The sequence below is a fragment of the Entelurus aequoreus genome, linkage group LG13, assembly GCF_033978785.1.
Source record: "Entelurus aequoreus isolate RoL-2023_Sb linkage group LG13, RoL_Eaeq_v1.1, whole genome shotgun sequence".
Taxonomy (NCBI): Eukaryota; Metazoa; Chordata; class Actinopteri; order Syngnathiformes; family Syngnathidae; genus Entelurus; species Entelurus aequoreus.
In genome coordinates this window covers 66,713,142-66,732,315 of record NC_084743.1, presented here as the reverse complement: position 1 = coordinate 66,732,315, position 19,174 = coordinate 66,713,142, and the positions used below count along the sequence as shown (strand labels likewise).

Sequence of the window (19,174 nt, the reverse complement as noted above, 5' to 3'; positions counted from 1 at the left end):
AGGATCACTGCATGTCCTCTTACATATCTAGAGGACCTGTATAAGAGACACTGCAACAGGAGCGCAAACAGCATCCTCAGGGACTCATCCCACCCAGGTCACCACTGGCTTGAACTCTTGCCCTCAGGGAGGCGCTATAAGACCATCAAAGCAAGGACAAATAGACTGAAAAACGGTTTCTATCCTAGAGCTGTTATTGCCCTAAACTCCGCACTTACCTGAACACTCACCACTTTATTACTTGCTTACCTCTGATAGAGATCTTCTGTGCGATATTTTTAACATTTGATTATGTTTTTACATTTTGAAATTGTTTTATTATTGTTGTTGTCTTAAGACTATTTTATGTAGGTTTGTTTTAAAAGCACTGAGCTGGATTGCTGTCCAATTTCGTTGTTTCCATACAATGACAATAAAGGTATTCTCATTCTGAACGCAAGAAACAGCATTGCTGCTAGTTTGAGTGCAACGTCATCATGGAGGCGGCGGCGGCGGCATCCCCCCAGGGGCGGGGAGCTCCGGGCTTTACGAGGTGCACATAAACGCATCACGGGGAGGTGTTTCCGCTGAAGCGTCGCCAGTCTGATGATCCGCGGAGCCGGATTTCTACCGTGTCCCTCCCTCCCTTACACCGCCCACTCCTCCTGCTCTTATTTCTCGCCGCATCCCTCTCGACTGCGGGGATGGAGAAGTGCTACAAACTAGAAGGGGAACACTGACGACCCGAGTCGCAAGAAGAACGCGAAGGGGAGAGGACCGTGAAGCGGCCGTGAAGCGGAAGCACAGCAACCATATGCTCGGTGTAAAAAAAAAAAAAGCGGCTGCTGACATTTAACTGAAACTTGTTTCCGACTAAACCACACCTTCGATTCATTCATCGTTTTTTTAAAATTATTATTATTTATTTTTTTAACGGCGTGCCTTCACCTGTTTGGCCAGTTAGTCGCTGACTGCAGCAGCCTGAAGACGCATCACGTGACGCGCTGCAGGTTGGGAGCACAATTCAATTACATTGTCAACTTGTTCAAACAGAAGAACCGCAGTACCGACCTTTTTCCCCACCCCCGGTACTCAGCCATGTCTGGACGGACCGTGACCATCCCGGACGACCGGGCGTTCGCCAGCTTCAAGTCGGAGTGTCTGTGCGAGGAGGGCTGGAGTGGGACCTACGACAAGTCGGGCATCACCGTGTGGACCCAGGCGCTGGAGGAGGGCAAGTCGGTGCACAAAATAAAAGTCAGTATTCACAACTTAAACATACAATGCCAGAATGTAGTAGTTAATTCATTATGATCTGTAATGAATTAATCTCGCCTAAAAATGCTAAGCAAAGATAGATACATAAGCCAATGGCGGGCCGTGCGTTTCCCACCTAGGCCTTCAGAGATGTCCGACTTCAATGCTTACCTCTCAAAATATCATTTATGTCACCACATGACCATTGCTGGAGAAATACTACACAACAGTGGTCCCCAACCTTTTTTACACCACGGACCGGTTTAATGTAGGCATTATTTTCAGGAACCGGCTTGCCGCTTGTGCTAGATCAGGGGTCAGCACCAAAAATGTTGAAAGAGCCATATTGGACCAAAAATAAAAAAATAAAAAATCTGTCCGGAGCCTTAAAAAAATTAAAAGCCTTATATAAGTGTTATAATGAAGACAACACATGATGTACGTGTCTATATTAGCTACCGTATTTCCTTGAATTGCCGCCGGGTATATAGTATGCGGCTGCCTAGAATTACCGCCGGGTCAAACTCGTTTCGCAAAATCATTAGCGCATGCTTATCATTACCGCCGGGTCAGAATTACCGCCGGGTCAAACTCGTTTCGCAAAATATTATTTTTATTAGCGCATGTCTAGAATTACCGCGGGGTCAAACTCGTTTTGCAAAATAATTAGCATATGCCTAGAATTTCCGCCGGGTCAAACTCGTCACGTCACGAGTGACACTTCACCTGTCATCATTTTCAAAATGGAGGAGGCTGATTTCAATAATTATAATCGCATAAAGGGAATGAATATGCTAAAAAGAACAGTAAGCAGCTATGTTTTATTAATATACCGTAGCTGCGTGTGTCCAATATGAGTCATTAATTGACTCCCGACTCCTGGTGGTAGGGGGCGCTAGTGATCCTTCTTGCGACTACTCGGCTGCAGAAGAAGTGACAACAAGCAGCAACAGTTAGCAGCGATCGTTTAATTTTTCCTCTCGCTTGCACTTTTAACATGGAGGATTACATATCTAAAATAAAACAGTTTTCTAAACTGGACTTTCAATCGAAGCAGGAGGTAATAATTAAAGGAAGATCTCCATCGAGACAGAGAGACTTTTAAAACTGAAGAAAGATAAGGAAGACTTCTATAAACAAGTTATCGATGCTTTTGTTCAGAAGGAGCTGCGCATGGACTTCATTTATAAGTAAAGGTAAGACCATAATAACGTTTTTTTTATTAAATGTGCTTTTCATGATGGTATCCTTACATCGCACTCAAATTTATAAGCGCAGGCCTAAATTTACCGCATGCTTTTGGTAAGCGCCGGAGTGAGAAGAGGGTTTTAAAATAATTAGCGCATGCTTACATTTACCGCATGCATTTGGTAAGCGCCGGAGTGAGAGGAGGTTTTAAATTAATTACCGCCCCGGCGCTAATTCAAGGAAATACGGTGTATTAGCCTACTATCAAAGGCTGACGCAAATCTTCGTTCACAGAAATGTTGTATTGTAATTTTTATGCTACACATTTTTGCAACATTGGAAATCATTAGTGAAATGGAGGCTTCTCACAGGATGAGATAACTCCTGGAAATGACTGGCTCAGAATGGCCAAAAGGTATAGATGTGTGTGTCAAGTTAAAGGAAACGGCAGGCTGTCTTCTTCTAATGGATTTATTACAATCTTTGCAAGCTGGGTAACGTTTGCTGTGGTCTGGAACAACATGGCACACAAACATGATGATGCAATGTGTACATACAACTAGCATAAACAGCATGTGAGCATTGATTAGCTTGCAGTCATGGACTGACCAAATATGCCTGATAAGCACTCCAGCAAATAAACAAAGCTCACCTTTGTGCATTCACGCACAGTATAAAAAGTTTGGTGGACAAAATGAGACAAAGAAGGAGTGGCATAAAACGCGTCTTTCTGTGGTGGCGTCGGAGAACGTTGTACATGTAAACAAACTACGATGAGTTCAAGGATCGCTGAAATTAGTAAGACAAAACGGTGCTTGCCAAATACTCTCATTAGGGAAGCATGTATAACATAAAAAGTGGGATTTCTAACAACTAGGAAAGTTTGTGTCATGTGTCATTCCTTACAGAAAATATATTAAAACAAAAAATATATTTTTTTCTTCATCTTTTTCCATTTTCACACATCTCTTAAAGAGGTCCAGTGAGCCACTACGGCGGCGCTAAAGAGCCGCATGCGGCTCTAGAGCCGCAGGTTGCTGACCCCCGTGCTAGATAAATACAGCAAAAATAAGTGCATGAAAAATGCAACTCACTTCCGGGATTCCGACTCGGGAGATGACCTGAAACAGTGCTTACGCTACACTCTTTGCGGCGATGGAGCGCAGCGGCATCGCTTCGGGATAACGAGTTGCGTAATCCACCAGGACTTGCACACAATGATATCCCCCGTGTGCTCGAGTGGAATGGTCCAATTAGGTCCATACCAATTCATTCGAAGGGGGCCTCCATGAGTGGTAATGGGCGAAAGGGCGCCTTGGGGGTGGCCGCCGGATTGACCAGCTGGCAGTCCGGGCAGGCAGCACACCAGCGGCGCACCTCTGCCCGGATGCCCGGCCAATAGAATCGGACCATTACCCGATTGAGTGTCTTATCTTACCCCATGTGGCCAGCCATGGTATTGATGTGCGCCGCCTGGAAAACCATTTCCCGACGGCGTTTCGGCACCAACAACTGGGTGATCTCCTCTCCTGTCTGAGTGTCACGGCTCACTCGGTATAATCTATCCCTAATGATTGCAAAATGAGGGAATACCCGCGCTGTTCCCGGGCGCACCAGCTGACCATCGATGGAAACCACCTGGTCCCAGGTCGCGCGCAGAGTGTTATCCCGGCACTGCTCGAGGGGAAAATCCTCAGTGGGGGCCAGGGGGGCTTCCCGTGAAGCCCCCTCCGTTTCCCCCTCGGCAGTGTCGGATGAACCAGCGTCGCCACTGAGAACTGCGCGGATGTTCCCCTTTCCTACAGGCCGTGAACGCACCCCTACACATTGTGTCACTAAATGGTTAAACCCCGTAATTAGTGGGAGCCCAGGGCTTGTTTCTTTTGCAATGAGATGCAGATGGAAATCAGCTTTTGGCTACAATCTGTCACATTTATATTTGATATGTTCATTAATGTGCATTTTATCATGTCACAACGTTATATCAAATATAACAAATGGCAACTTACTATGAGGAGTGTTATTGTACATCTATAAACAAGCTTATTGGTGTGTCTAGTGGGACAGGCAAAAGTTAAGTCGGAGAAAATGCAGTCTTTATAAATTATTTCATGTTTCTCTGCGGCCCGGTAGCAAATGCGTCACGGACCGGTACCGGTCCCCGGACCGGTGGTTGGGGACCACTGCTATACACAAACACATTTACGCACTACTGGGCATTGTACAAATCAGGTTATTTTCTGGCGAATTTAAAAACCAATAAACCCGCATTAGCAAATTAAAACATATCTTATGTGGTACTGTCAAAATCAAAATTGCAAAAAAACATTTTAAACGTTAAAAAATAAAGAAATAAAATATCTGAACTCACATTTCATGGACAGATGCGCTAGCTTCCGGGGTTGGCCGAGATGGTCTCACAAGATGTAGTTTCTCTTTAAATATCCTTCTTGAAAATGGCCTTGCAAATATATGCGTTGTCTTGTCTGATTATAAAAGATGCAGACGAGGAAAGTTGGCTGAGTTTTTAAAGTTTACTTCACAGTGTGCTCATCAAACACATCCCGCTGCTGGCATGTCTGCATTAAACAACCTAAACGGGGCTACTGCGCATGCTCTTTACTGCTGTGGCATGCTGGGTAATGGAGTTCTTATGTTACCTGGCTCATAACATCACTATATATCTGCCTTAGGCCATCTAGAAGGCCTTACTGACAACAACACGTGATCTGACTGGCTATTGCAACTGTCTATCACTGTTTGTCTTGCTGAATCTAAAGGCTTCTGGCAGATTTGGTACAGCATGGCAACATAAGCGAGCTGAATTCTGATTGCATAAAAACTATGAACTAAAAACAACAGCGCTGGAAGGAGCATAATATGACATGAAGAGAATATGAATACCTTTAGATATTTATTTATTTTTATTATTTTAAAAATTACTTTTATATTTAATTATGATCATGATTTCTTGTTATGTTAGGCCAGCACAGAAGGACTTGCAAAACTAAATTATATACAAAGAGCATGAAAGTAAATTATATTAAATGTACTCAAATATACTTACAAATGAGGCATAATGATGCAATATGTACATACAGCTAGCCTAAATAGCATGTTATCATATATTAGCCTAGTCATGCACTGACAAAATATGCCTGATTAGCACTCCAACAAGTCAATAACATCCACAAAGCGCACCTTTGTGCATTCACGCACAGCATAAAACATTTGGTGGACAAAATGAGACAAAGACAGAGTGGAAGATTTTACATGGAAACAAACTTTTGCGTCACAGTCCACACTACGGTGAGATCAAGAACCGCCAAAATTAGTAGGACAAGACGATGTTCACCAAATACTGTCATCATTGAAGCATACACACAAACATAATAAACAGTGGGCTTTCTAACAATTGGGAAGGTTTGTGTCATGTCTGTCCTCAAACAAAAAAACATACTAAAACAAAACAAAACATTTCCCCCCATCTTTTTCCATTTTCAATCCTTTTTTAGAAATGCTCAAGGGAGCCACTGCGGTGGCATTAAAAAGCCGCATGCAGCTCGAGAGCCATGAGTTGCTGACCCCCCGATCTTGCCATACTTTGATTGGTCAAAATCCCCTCACGTGACCAAAGGGCGCCATTTTGAGGTCAACTTTAAAACCGAGTTGGCACTACTCTCTCTACAGTATACAGGACTTTGTATCTGGAGCTAGAGTCATAGAGAAGTTTCTTAAGCGCAAAAATTGTGACTAAATTGGTGAAGTTGTATTTTAATTTGCACTTTAATTTTATTTAGGTTTATTTAAGAAACATATCCGCCCGTGTGCAGCCGTAAGGGACAAGCGGTAGAAAATGGATGGATGGATGTAACATATGTATTGTTATTTATTATTAATTTAGCTGTTTAGTTTACTTATTTATACATTCATTCATTTATTTTTGCACAAAATATTTGTATGTAAAGAAAAAAAATTGACATTTATTTATGAATCCCTTCTTATACAATATATTTAGTTAGTACTTATTTTTCTAATCATCCTGACCTAAGTCTAAAGTTTATGTGTTAAATAAATATTAATATTTGTGATTAACTCATGCTTTCATATTATTTCACAAGAGTGTAACTGTAAGTAGGTTAGATATAGTAATTTAAAAAAATTTACAGTAAGAGTAAGATTTCTAATTTAGTATCAATATTTGAGTGGGCCCCGGATTCCTCTGTAATGGAAAAGTTGGGCCCCAAGGTCAAAACGGTTAAGAACCCCTTCCCTAGACCAGGCGTCCGCAACCCGCGGCTCTGGAGCCACGTGTGGCTCTTCTGCCTCCTTGTTGTGACTCCCTCAGATTTTTTTTAACCCCAGAGCGAGAAAAGGTTGCATTTTTAAAAAGAGTTCTATAATTTCTGACTGACTGTGAGGCCGTGAAATCGCACAAATGAGTCCTCAGGCGCAAGAAAGGGAGGTGTTGGTTCTGCTTTTCGAGTGTGCAACCCCTCGGACAAGCTAACAATGAATACTTGCCAAAAAAGAATAAAGAAAACGAAAGTTAAGTTTCACATGGACAGATGTTTTTTCCTGTAAAATAAAAAATTAAAAAGTTGTAAACTTTTAACAGTTTATAAGCTGTGTTACGTTTCGCGGCTCTATACTATTCTTCTTTAGTGGAAATTGTGGCAAAATGTCCGTCTCTTTTGACAGTAAAGGTTGCAGACCCCTGCTATAAACAGATACTTAACAAGTTTTTATTACCGTGAACGGACAAGCAGTTTGCTTTATTTAAATGTTTTTAAACGTTATGCTTTTTTAAACAACTCAACACTAAAAGGACATGAACACGCTTTTAATGACAATAGAAAAAAATTACCTGCAGTGCGTTGGTGTCTTGCCAGATTTTGTATTTTGTAGGAATAGAGAATTGTTATTCTTGCTGTAGGAGCACTTGCATTTACAGGAGAGGCACTCTTCCATGCACACCTGTGAAGTGAAAACCATTTCAGGTGACTATCTCTTGAAGCTCACCGAGAGAATGCAGAGAGTGTGCAAAACAGTAATCAGAGCAAAGGGTGGCTATTTTGAAGAAACTAGAATATAAAACATGTTTTCAGTTATTTCAATTAGTACATAACTCCAGATGTGTTCATTCATAGTTTTGATGCCTTCAGTGACAATCTACAATGTAAATAGTCATGAAAATAAAGAAAACGCATTGAATGAGAAGGTGTGTCCCAAATATCAGTCTAACCACACTAGTATCTACTGATACCATACTTAGTATTATTACTGTTGACATTTGTATAGATCCGCCCACCTTTGTTTACATTCAAGAGTGCTTGGCTAGTGGTGAAAATATCCTCCTACGGTGTATATTGTTGTGTGTTTCGCTATTATTCGTCCTCCAGTGAGAATGATACTTGTAAGAAACGTAGTTTATTTGCAGAGGATTACAGACTCAGAAATGGCTTAGAACTGTAGAGGGACATTAGCCAAGAACGCTATGTTGAGGTGAAGGACGCATTCGTTTGCTTGTGGCTGTCAAATTTGCAGACACAGCTAGAATGTGTCATCAACATGCATTATCACCATATAATGATAGTATTAAAAGCTCTATTTTCGGCCACAATTATATCGTCTATATTGCGCAACCCAAGTATAAAGTTAGTTTAATGTGGGTCACGACACACTTGGAAGTGACGCCATTTCTCTACAGCTTGTTTAATAGATAATCGTCAAATCGTACACACCTCTAAAATGTCTTTTAAGTCTATTATACACTCACATTCACCCTATCCCCACTACTTAAAGCTGCTAACATCAGTCTCGTGACAGAGTGAGACCTCCTTTTCACCGTGGCTACGTATGATCTTTGTGCCGCATGACGGTACTGTTGTTGCTCTCAGTCAAGCACAAACAGTGACATTTACTATTTACTGTAGCCTGGCAAGGTGGGGCAGGGTTATTTATAGAGCACAATTGGTACGCGCGGCAATTCAAAGTGCTTTACAGATGCATTAAATTACAAAAAGGGGAATACAAATAAAATAATAAACAAAATCATGAATTAGTTCAACTAAAATCAAAGAGTGTCGATAAATACTAGAATGTGCTCAGAAAGAACCTTTATACACACTTAAGAGCTTTATCGAATAAATAGACATACAATATACTTTCCCTGAGGAGACATTAAATATTGTTCTTACTTGATGTAAATTGTGTTACAAAATGAGGACAGGAAGTGATTATGTGCTACTAAATTGCTATGAATTGGAAAATGGGGAGCAGTGTTTCCCATAAACTGCCAAGATACCTGTGGAGGTGGGGCCGTGGCTATGGGCGCGTCTATGGGCGTGGTCACCATGACATCATCGAGTAATTTGCATAATTTACTACAATGATATGATTTTCCCCAAAAAGGCTAAAAAAATGTATACTTACTAATTAATAATAACAGTTTTGTTTTAAACGTCCATCCATCCATCCATCCATTTTACAATATAAATACAACACTTTATGTACATATTTATATACAGATTCGAACAATAAGTTATTCACTGAAATATATTTATTAATTGTGGTTCTTACAAAAAATATATCTTATAAAATATAAAAGCTTAAATGTCTCTTAAAGCTCTGCCCCTTTAATTAGTGCATACTAAATAATTTAACTTTAGCCTACTACTACAACTATATTATTTACCAGCAACATAAAGTGAAACAGAGGCAGAGGTGTCCTGCCACAGTCAGTAACAAATAAACAGAAAACAGTAGTGGTCAAATACAAATAAGGCAACAAGAGAAGTATCCTACACTTCTCTTTTGTAAAGTAAATCTGAACAGCCTATATGGGCATCTACATCAACTACACTACCGTTCAAAAGTTTGGGGTCACATTGAAATGTCCTTATTTTTGAAGGAAAAGCACTGTACTTTTCAATGAAGATAACTTTAAACTAGTCTTAACTTTAAAGAAATACACTCTATACATTGCTAATGTGGTAAATGACTATTCTAGCTGCAAATGTCTGGTTTTTGGTGCAATATCTACATAGGTGTATAGAGGCCCATTTCCAGCAACTATCACTCCAGTGTTCTAATGGTACAATGTGTTTGCTCATTGGCTCAGAAGGCTAATTGATGATTAGAAAACCCATGTGCAATCATGTTCACACATCTGAAAACAGTTTAGCTCATTACAGAAGCTACAAAACTGACCTTCCTTTGAGCAGATTGAGTTTCTGGAGCATCACATTTGTGGGGTCAATTAAACGCTCAAAATTACCAGAAAAAGAGAACTTTCATCTGAAACTCGACAGTCTATATTTGTTCTTAGAAATCAAGGCTATTCCACAAAATTGTTTGGGTGACCCCAAACTTTTGAACGGTAGTGTATATAATTTGCCTGAGAAGCTGGACAGGACAAAAAAAAAAAGAGATATATATATTTTAAAAAAAATTTTTTTTTTGTGGCGGACGTAATTCTTTCGTGGCGGGCCGCCACAAATAAATGAATGTGTGGGAAACACTGCGTGTTAAAAACAAAGTCACAACAAACACACAGGGCGGCACAGTTTTAATGACCATGATCTTCCATAGTAAGGAAATGATGTAACAATCCGACCTAATAAATAAATCCTCTTATCTGGTAAAAGAAGTGAGTTGTGATGTGTCTAAAGCGCAAACGTTTGTCTTGGGAGGCGATGTGAAGAAGTGTGATGCCACTCCAAACGATTGTAGCAACTGTAACGCGCCATCTGACACATTATTTTAGAACTCACTTGTTACCATTTTGTTCTAAGAGAACAACCCAATTGATGCAAAATAGATGGAGATAGAGCTGTGAACAGGTTAGACAGGACTCACATACTGGCTTACCTGATTAAAAATGTCACACACTCATATTAAAGTTGGATTTAAGGTTAAACACTGCGTGCACTTTCTTATGGGTGTATCCGGGTGTGAACTCGTTTACCTTGTTAAATAAAGTGTGTGTGCACGCAGGGGCGTGTGTCTGTGTGCAAGGGTGTTATCTATGTGTGCGAGGCCAGCAATAGCAGGATTTTCTCAGCGTCCTCCCTTCTAGAATCTGCAGTGTAAGAGCCAGTCAGGGTTGTATAGTGTTCTCATTAGCCTTGATGATTCCTCCAGGTACTGTACATCCTGATGGTGCTTCAGCTGAATCTTGTTTGCATCAGGACTGTGTGTGTGTGAGAGAGCGCACTGTAAGGTGCTATTTATTCATGCTTTTATACAGGACAGGCTCAGCAAACAAAGAGAAGCATAAAGTACATAAAAAGTGCAAACAAACGCACATGGTCAGTGCTTCTATTGTTAACTGGCACTTTAATGTAAATGTCAGCGTAACGGAAGCTTGCATTTTTCATGATCAGTCAATCTGCTGTTTGTTTTGCCATCACAAAGATGAGCTTAGCTCCGTCGCTGGTTGTATTGTTTACCTTACATTTATACACAATCCATTGTGTGATGCTACTGTTAGTTGTCTTCCAGTAGGAACGGATGTACAAGTAAATGTGAATTCATTTGTTCCAGGCTGTGGTCAGGGTAATCGTTAGGGCTGCAACGATTAATTGATTCAATCGATTAATTTTATTACAAAAAGCTTTGATTTATATTTTGTTGCGATTATTAATCGTTAAATGAGTGTAGCTAGAAAAATAAAAAATAAAATCACGACCGCATTAAGGAGAGTAAAACAAGCTAATGGAAGGTAAGAGATGGTAAAACCATGTCCAAAGTAGATAGAAGGTTAAATAACTGTAAAAGAAGATAACAATGAAAATACAAGGTCATTAAAATGGAAATAGAAGGTGAAGAAAAGGTAAAAGTAAGTACCAAAAAGTAAAATAGAAGATACAAAGGTAAAACTATATTGGATGTAAAAAAAAAAAAGGTTAAGAGAAGGTAAATACACGGTGAAATAAGGTAAAATGTAAATAGAAAGTAAATAAAATGTAAAAGGAGGTAAAACAACTTAAATAGTGGGTAAACAAGTTAAATAAAAGGTCAATAAGGCAAAAAAAAAAGAAGGTAAAATCAAGTTAAATAGAAGGTAAAATAAGGTAAATGAGATAAATACAGGCACAACAATTCAAATATAAGTTAATAAAAGCTAGAGGATGGTAAACAAAAGGTAAAAGAAGTTAAAACAAGTTAAAAAGAAGGTAAATGAAAGTAAACGGTAAAATAAGGTAAATAGAAGGTAATGAAGGTTAAGGCAAAGAGAAAAATATTTGTATTTCAAGTTTTCCCCCTAAATACACATTGAGGCTATATAATATGTTTTTTCCGATTACCCGTTTAATCGAACAATTAATTAGTTAGATTAGATAAGTCGATTACTAAAAAAATCGATAGTAGCAGCTCGGGTTGTACGGTATACCGGTATTAGTATAGTACCGCGATCCTAAAGAATTATTATCATCACCGTCTCTGAAACGTACACAAGTTGTCTTGTATGTTCACTATTTTATTTAAGGACTTAACTGCAATAAAAAAACGTATGTTTAATGTACCCTAAGATTTGTTGTTAAAATAAAGCCAATAATGCAATTTTTTTGTGGTCCCCTTTATTTAGAAAAGTACCGAAATAATTTTAGTACCGGTACCGGTACCAAAATATTGGTAGCGTTACAACACTAGTAGCAGCCCTACATATCGTAAATAATCATATTCACCATGTTTAACGTTGTACTGTGTTTATTTTCTGAGATTCCAGTGTGTAGTTAAAGTTGTTGGCAAACTACAAAGAAAAATGTGACAAGAAAAAAAAAAGTTTTTAGTTACAGTGCATCTGGATAGTATTCACAGCGCTTTAGTTTTCCCACATTTTATGATACAGTCTTATTTCAAAGTGGAATACATTCATTTTTGTCTTTAACATTCTACAGACAATACCATGTAATGACAATGTGAAAAGTTGTCTTTTTTTTTCTACTTAAAAATGTTTTTAAGCAGTAGGAACTGGGAGACTAGCCAGGATAGAGGGAAAGATGAATGCAGCCATGTACAGAGACATTTTGGATGAAACCCAACGTTTCCCATCCAACCTGATGTATCTTGAGAAGTGCTGCAAAGAGGAATGGGCGTAACTGCCCAAAGATAGGTGTGCCAAGCTTGTGGCATCGTATTCAAAAAGACTTGAGGCTGTAATTGCTGACAAAGGTGCATCAACAAAGTACTGAGCAAAAGCTGTGAATACTTATGTACATGTGATTTTGTTAAAATTGTATTATTTTTAATAAATTAGCAAACATTTAAACTTTTCACATTGTCATTATGGGGTATTGTCTGTACACTTTTGAGGACAAAAAAATATTCTTTCCATTTTGGAAAAAGACAAAACAAAATGTGAAAAAAGTGAAGCGCTGTGATTACTTCTTGTATAATAGTATTTTGCTGCAACAATATATCGATTGACGGTGACTGAGATCTTTTTGCACCTAAAAAGCAAATTTGAACAATATTAAGATTATAAATACAACTTTTAGTTAAAAATGTTTCATATGTTTCATCTATATTGCTAAGTAAAGTAAAAGTGAAGAAAGTATACAGCGATAGTGACTTTGTAGGTACTACTTGAATGAAGAAGCCTTGAATTATGACTAAAGACTCGCACCGAAACTACCATAAATACAAAGTACCGTAAGGGCAGAAATGCTGACATAAAAATGAGATATAGTCACCACTGGATTACTCTGGATGTTAATTACCGGCACATAATTCCATGAAGATAAAAAAGGAACACTTTTGGACAACATTTGTAAGTTTTCTTTTTTTTTTTTTTTAAATAACAGTTCAGTCAACATTCAAGCCCTGGTGCTGTTTCAAAATAATATGTAAATGATACCCAACCCTAGTGATGACAACCCTAACATTTATTTGACTTTTAAGGCTGGTTTTCCACAGAAAATTTGTTTTGAACATTAAATTGGTGAACTTTTTGGTCATTCAAGGATGAGGCTCCACTGTATGCATCAGTTTTAGCTTGCAACACCACACCCATAGTGTTTATGTGTAAGCATAAAGGTGGCTTAAAAGGACTAGGGGTGTTGTCATGACCTATAGCGCCCAGGTCATGCCTTGTGTTGGTTTTGTGGGTGTTTTCCATAAGTTTAGTGTTAGGTCCTGTCCAGCGATCTTATTTCAATCAAGTCTATTAAGGTTCAGCTGTTGCAAACATTATTCTGCTTCTGAGATGTAAACGGTTGGCTGACTGCTAACATTCTGTTTGACTTTACTTTGTTGCCTGTTTTAGTTTTGTAATCACATAGTGCACTCTCAGCTGCACTAGCTCTTTGTTTTTGTAATTGAATTCTTGCCTGCTTGCTGTCTCCTGCTGTCCTCTGCATTTTCGATCACGACAACTACCGCTACCATGTGGCCCAGGCGTCACAGAAGTAATGATATGACAATTTAATACCGCAGTAATCAAAATGACCACAGTAGTCATTATTATCGTGGGTTTTGTTGAATGTGCTCAAAAAGTACTTAAACACACATCTTTTGACCCAGTTTTTTTTCAAATAACTAAAATAAATAGACACACTGTTAGAAAACTTACTGTTTTGCATGGTTTGTGTTTCTTATGTTTCACTGATAGTGTTTTAGTCTTAGTATTTTATCTGTTTTAACGGCTAAGCTTTTATAGTTTTAAACATTAGTTTGTACTTAAGCACTGTAATATGTATTTAAAGGCCTACTGAAATGATTTTTTTAAATTTAAACGGGGATAGCAGATCCATTCTATGTGTCATACTTGATCATTTCGCGATGTTGCCAGAGAGCGATTCGGACAGAGAAAGCGACGATTACCCCATTAATTTGAGCGAGGATGTAAGATTCGTGGATGAGGAACGTGAGAGTGAAAGATTAGAGTGCAGTGCAGGACGCATCTTTTTTCGCTCTGACCGTAACTTAGGTAAAAGGGCTCATTGGATTCCACACTTTCTCCTTTTTCTATTGTGGATCACGGATTTGTATTTTAAACCACCTCAGATACTATATCCTCTTGAAAATGAGAGTCGAGAACGCGAAGTGGACATTCACAGTGACTTTTATCTCCACGACAATACATCGGCGAAGCACTTTAGCTACGGAGCTAACGTGATAGCATCGGGCTTAACTGCAGATAGAAACAAAATAAATAAACCCCTGACTGGAAGGATAGACAGAAAATCAACAATACTATTAAACCATGGACCTGTAACTACACGGTTAATGCTTTCCAGCCTGGCGAAGCTTAACAATGCTGTTGCTAACGACGCCATTGAAGCTAACTTAGCTACGGGACCTCACAGAGCTATGATAAAAACATTAGCGCTCCACCTACGCCAGCCAGCCCTCATCTGCTCATCAACACCCGTGCTCACCTGCGTTCCAGCGATCGACGGAAGGACGAAGGACTTCACCCGATCATCCATGCGGTCGGCGGCTAGCGTCGGCTAGCGCGTCTGCTATCCAAGTCAAAGTCCTCCTGGTTGTGTTGCTACAGCCAGCCGCTAATACACCGATCCCACCTACAACTTTCTTCTTTGCAGTCTTCATTGTTCATTAAACAAATTGCAAAAGATTCACCAACACAGATGTCCAGAATACTGTGGAATTTTGAGATGAAAACAGAGCTTTTTTGTATTGGATTCAATGGTGTCCGAATACTTCCGTTTAACTAGTGACGTCACGCGCATACGTCATCATACATAGACGTTTTCAACCAGAAGTTTAGCGGGAAATTTAAAATTGCACTTTATAAGTTAACCCGGCCGTATTGGCATGTGTTGCAATGTTAAGATTTCATCATTGATATATAAACTATCAGACTGCGTGTTCAGGAGTAGTGGGTTACAGTAGGCCTTCAACTACTGTATTAAGCTGTTGCATCTGGTGATTCTTTAATGATTGACGTGTCGATGCAAATTTTTATTTAACCTGCCCAAAAAAAAAAACTTGAGTATTCCTGTGTGGACAGGGCCTTAGTGTCAGGAAACCGACTTGTCACTTGTCTCACCTCCCTGGCACACAAACAGGAGACTCCCAGACTTGTCCCCGCTGACACAGAGGGGAGCCTCTGATTTACTCGCTGGCTGACTCAATATTTTTTCTCTCCCTGTTTTGTTTTTGCTCACAAGTGTGTTATCAGCACCCAAGGGAGCAAGTGATGAGAGATGACAGCTTGGAGAGAGGGAAAGAAGAACATGTGGTTGTGATGGCCCATGAGCCGACTGGAGTGGATGTGCAAGGGTCAAATGTCGTTTGATATAATGTCTGTGGGTAGTGGGTGAACAAAGGGGCCATGTTATCAAAAACCAACTATTTTTACCTGTTGGTGCCTGTTTTTAAATATGTGGGATTCCGATAAGTCCTGAACTTGTAAAATCAAACCATGGAGGGATGGTGGAGATATTTGTAAAACAATCTTGCCATGTTCCATACTTGCTCAAAATGAGCCAAATTTGAGAAAGTTGTGACGTATTTTGCCTTGTTACATCAGCAGATATCTCCATATATGGAAGAGGTTTATCCGAAGAGTTTGTGCGAGTCCGCCATTTTTATTCAGTTGTAATCAATTAGTTCCTTATTTTTCTCTATCCTCTTGTTGTGGAGCAGACTGGCTTGTACATGGACATGCATGCTAAAATCCTCTGCTGTAGCGTATAGGAACATATAGTTCTAACTACCGATGTAACGCTAAACAGTATTTACGATACCTGCGTTAAAACTACCCACAGTTAGTATTACCATTTTAATTTAAGATGATCGAAAATCCATGATAGACAACTGCACTTTGATAAACATACGGACTGACTGGATCCAGCTCAGTTGCTTAAATGCTAACATGATAATTAAAGCTGCAAGCAGCGTTGAATGGGCCCTCGCTTCCTCGTGCAGGAATGCTGAACGCATGCAGTCACGTCATTCCAAATTTCACGACCCAACATAAAACATTCAGGAAGATTGGAGCATGTGGAAAGAAGTTGTGACTGTTATAATTTGCCACCAAAAGGCGGAGATATTGTTGTCAATATAGATGTCTAGTTATAATCAGTTCCCGACCTTAAAGCCTCAAATCGGTTTGGAAGTACAGTTGACCATTTGACGTCAAGTAATGACAGTTTGATGGCAAGGAACAGTTTCTTTCCACCAGGCTGCACCTATTTACAAATGGTTACGAATAGGTACTGATCCATCCAGAAATTCAAGGTGTCATCATCATTATTTTAACCAATTGTTACCGTGATCTGACTTTGTGGAACCGAGTTACAAATGTGAAAAGCTTTGTGGCGAACCATCAAATCAAAGTTTGGCGCCATGCCACACCCACATTTTATGGCCTGGGCAAAATTCCTTCTCAATTTATCATCTTCCATCTAACTAGTATCTGTCATTTTAACCATGGTTCATTTGGGCAAAGTCCCAAAGAGGAGTTCGTTAAAGTACGACCCCTGTTTTTGGTCTAAAAACGGACAACGGAAACCAAGATAGCTAACTTCCTGTTTGTTTTCAATTATGGGTTCTTAAGATTTTTACGCGTTTAATGTCATGATAGACGTTTACAGCAATTTTCGTGGCGATACGTGAAACTAGTGGCAGGGTCTAATTTTTTCTAAATTTCAATTTTTGACATTTCGTGTTCAGGACCTTGGAAAAAAATTTTTTTTTGGCAGGACCGGACGCGGCTTGCAAAATTTGGTGAGTTTTTGTGCATATGATTTTTATTTTTATTTAATCCTCTTGGCCCCCTTGGGAGCATAGGGCGTCTACCATGGATCTCCACCTCACTCTCTTCTGTGCGATGGTCTTCGCTTCTTGCCAGGAGATCCCCATCTTGGTCAGTTCATCAAGAGTGGACCGCCTCCAGTTGAGTTTTGGTCTCCCTGGCTTATTTTTGCCTTGAGGGTTATAGTCCAGGGCTTGTCTTGCTATGTTTCTCGGATCCTTCCTAAGTGTTTCTGCTTTTGATTTCATTTTGAATTTGCTCTTGGTTCATGCGTCTCCACAGGTCTACATTTGATATCTTGTTGGGCCACCAAATCCTCAGTATGTACCTGAGACAGTTGTTAATAAACACTTGTAGTTTATTGATGATTGATTTGGTGGTTTTCCAGGTTTCACAGCCATAAAGAAGGACAGATTTTACATTTGTATTGAAGATACTGATTTTGGTGTTTCTGGAGAGCTGGGAAGAGAGCCATACAGGTTGGAGAGTTCCAAAGGCATGTCTTGTTTTGCTGATGCGCAGCTCGACATCTTTATCTGCTCCTCCATCTGTGCTGATGTTGCTTCCCAGGTAGACAAACTCGACCACATCTTCCAGGGGGTGCTCCTCGATTGTGATAGGTTGATAGGATTTGGTGTTGAGCCTCATGACCTTGGTCTTCCCAGTGTTTATCCTGAGGCCTAACTGTTTACTGTGTTCATGCAATCTGGTGATCTTGCGTTGAATGTGTGTGTGTGTTCCTGAGATCAGAGCCAGGTTGTCAGCAAAATCAAGGTCTTCTAGTTGTTCAAAAGGGTTCCACTGTAATCCTGTCCTCTGGCCATCCACTGAAATTTTCATTGTCCAGTCGTTGGAGATAAGGAAGAGGAGGGGTGACAGTAGACAGCCTTGCCGTACTCCTGTTTTTATAAGGAGGGTGTCCGAGAGCTTACCATTTGAGATGACTTGACCTATATATCCATCATTTGTGCATATGAAGTGCCTCTAAAAGGCGATCCAAGTGGGAGAATCATGTTAAAGGAAGCAATTCAAATTCCTTGTCCCATTAAGAAACAACATACCCTATACTGATATAAACACATTTCTGCCAGAGCAACTAAGCTATTTAGTTGTGCACATTGAACCTACAGGCTGTGCTCTCTTAGGATAGAATGATCGTTCTATGCTCAGAGGAATAGAGACGCAGTGTTTTTACACTGCGTTCAAGGACAGCAGCACAGAGAAGGACGCCACAACGCCCGGCAGAAATAATACATAGTAACAATTACAGATTTTATTTGTTCTGCACTTTTCATTTAAATAAATCTTAAAGTGCTACAGTACAAACTATTATTTTAAACAATAAAAGCTTAGCCATTAAAACATCAAATACAAAAGACTAAAACACTATCAGTGAAGCATAAGAAACACAAAACATGCAAAATAGTGGCTTTTCTAACAGTGTCTATTTATTTTAGTTATTTAAAAAAAACTTGGTCAAAAGATTTCAATGTGTAAGATCCATCCATCCATTTTCTACCGCTTGTCCCTTTCGGGGTCGCGGGAGTGGGGGTGGAGGGGTGGGGTGGGGTGTCGTTGGAGCCTATCTCAGCCGCATTCGAGCGGTAGGCGGGGTACACCCTGGACAAGATGGTCTATAAAACACAATCTATGCACAATTTTAACCAAAGCACCACCATTACATAGTTAGTGTTTCCCATAAACTGCCAAGATACCTGTGGCGGTGGGGGCGTGGCTATGATCGTGGTCACCATGACATCATCGAGTAATTTGCATAATTTACTACAATGATATGATTTTCTCTAAAAAGGCTCAAAAAATGTATACTTACTAATTAATAATAACAGTTTTGTTTTAAACGTCCATCCATCCATCCATTTTACAATATAATTACAACACTTTATGTACATATTTATTTACAGATTTGAACAATAAATTATTCACTGAAATATATTTATTAATTGTGGTTCTTACAAAAAATATATCTTATAAAATATAAAAGCTAAAATGTCTCTTAAA

General features: G+C 39.5%; 1 protein-coding gene across 2 annotated transcripts in view; it reads left to right on the top strand.

Annotated features, from left to right (window-relative positions):
- Positions 1-581: 581 nt before the first annotated feature.
- The window catches only part of stard10 (StAR related lipid transfer domain containing 10), a 41,283-nt gene continuing 22,690 nt past the window's right edge, over positions 582-19,174 (top strand). The window contains exons 1-2 of one of the 2 annotated variants that reach the window (XM_062068691.1): positions 582-989; positions 1,076-1,236. In XM_062068691.1, the coding sequence (XP_061924675.1) occupies positions 1,078-1,236 (159 nt within the window). In that variant the 5' untranslated portion in view covers positions 582-989; positions 1,076-1,077. Of the gene's footprint in view, positions 1,237-19,174 lie in introns of both variants that reach the window. The other variant, XM_062068692.1, reaches the window with a different exon arrangement.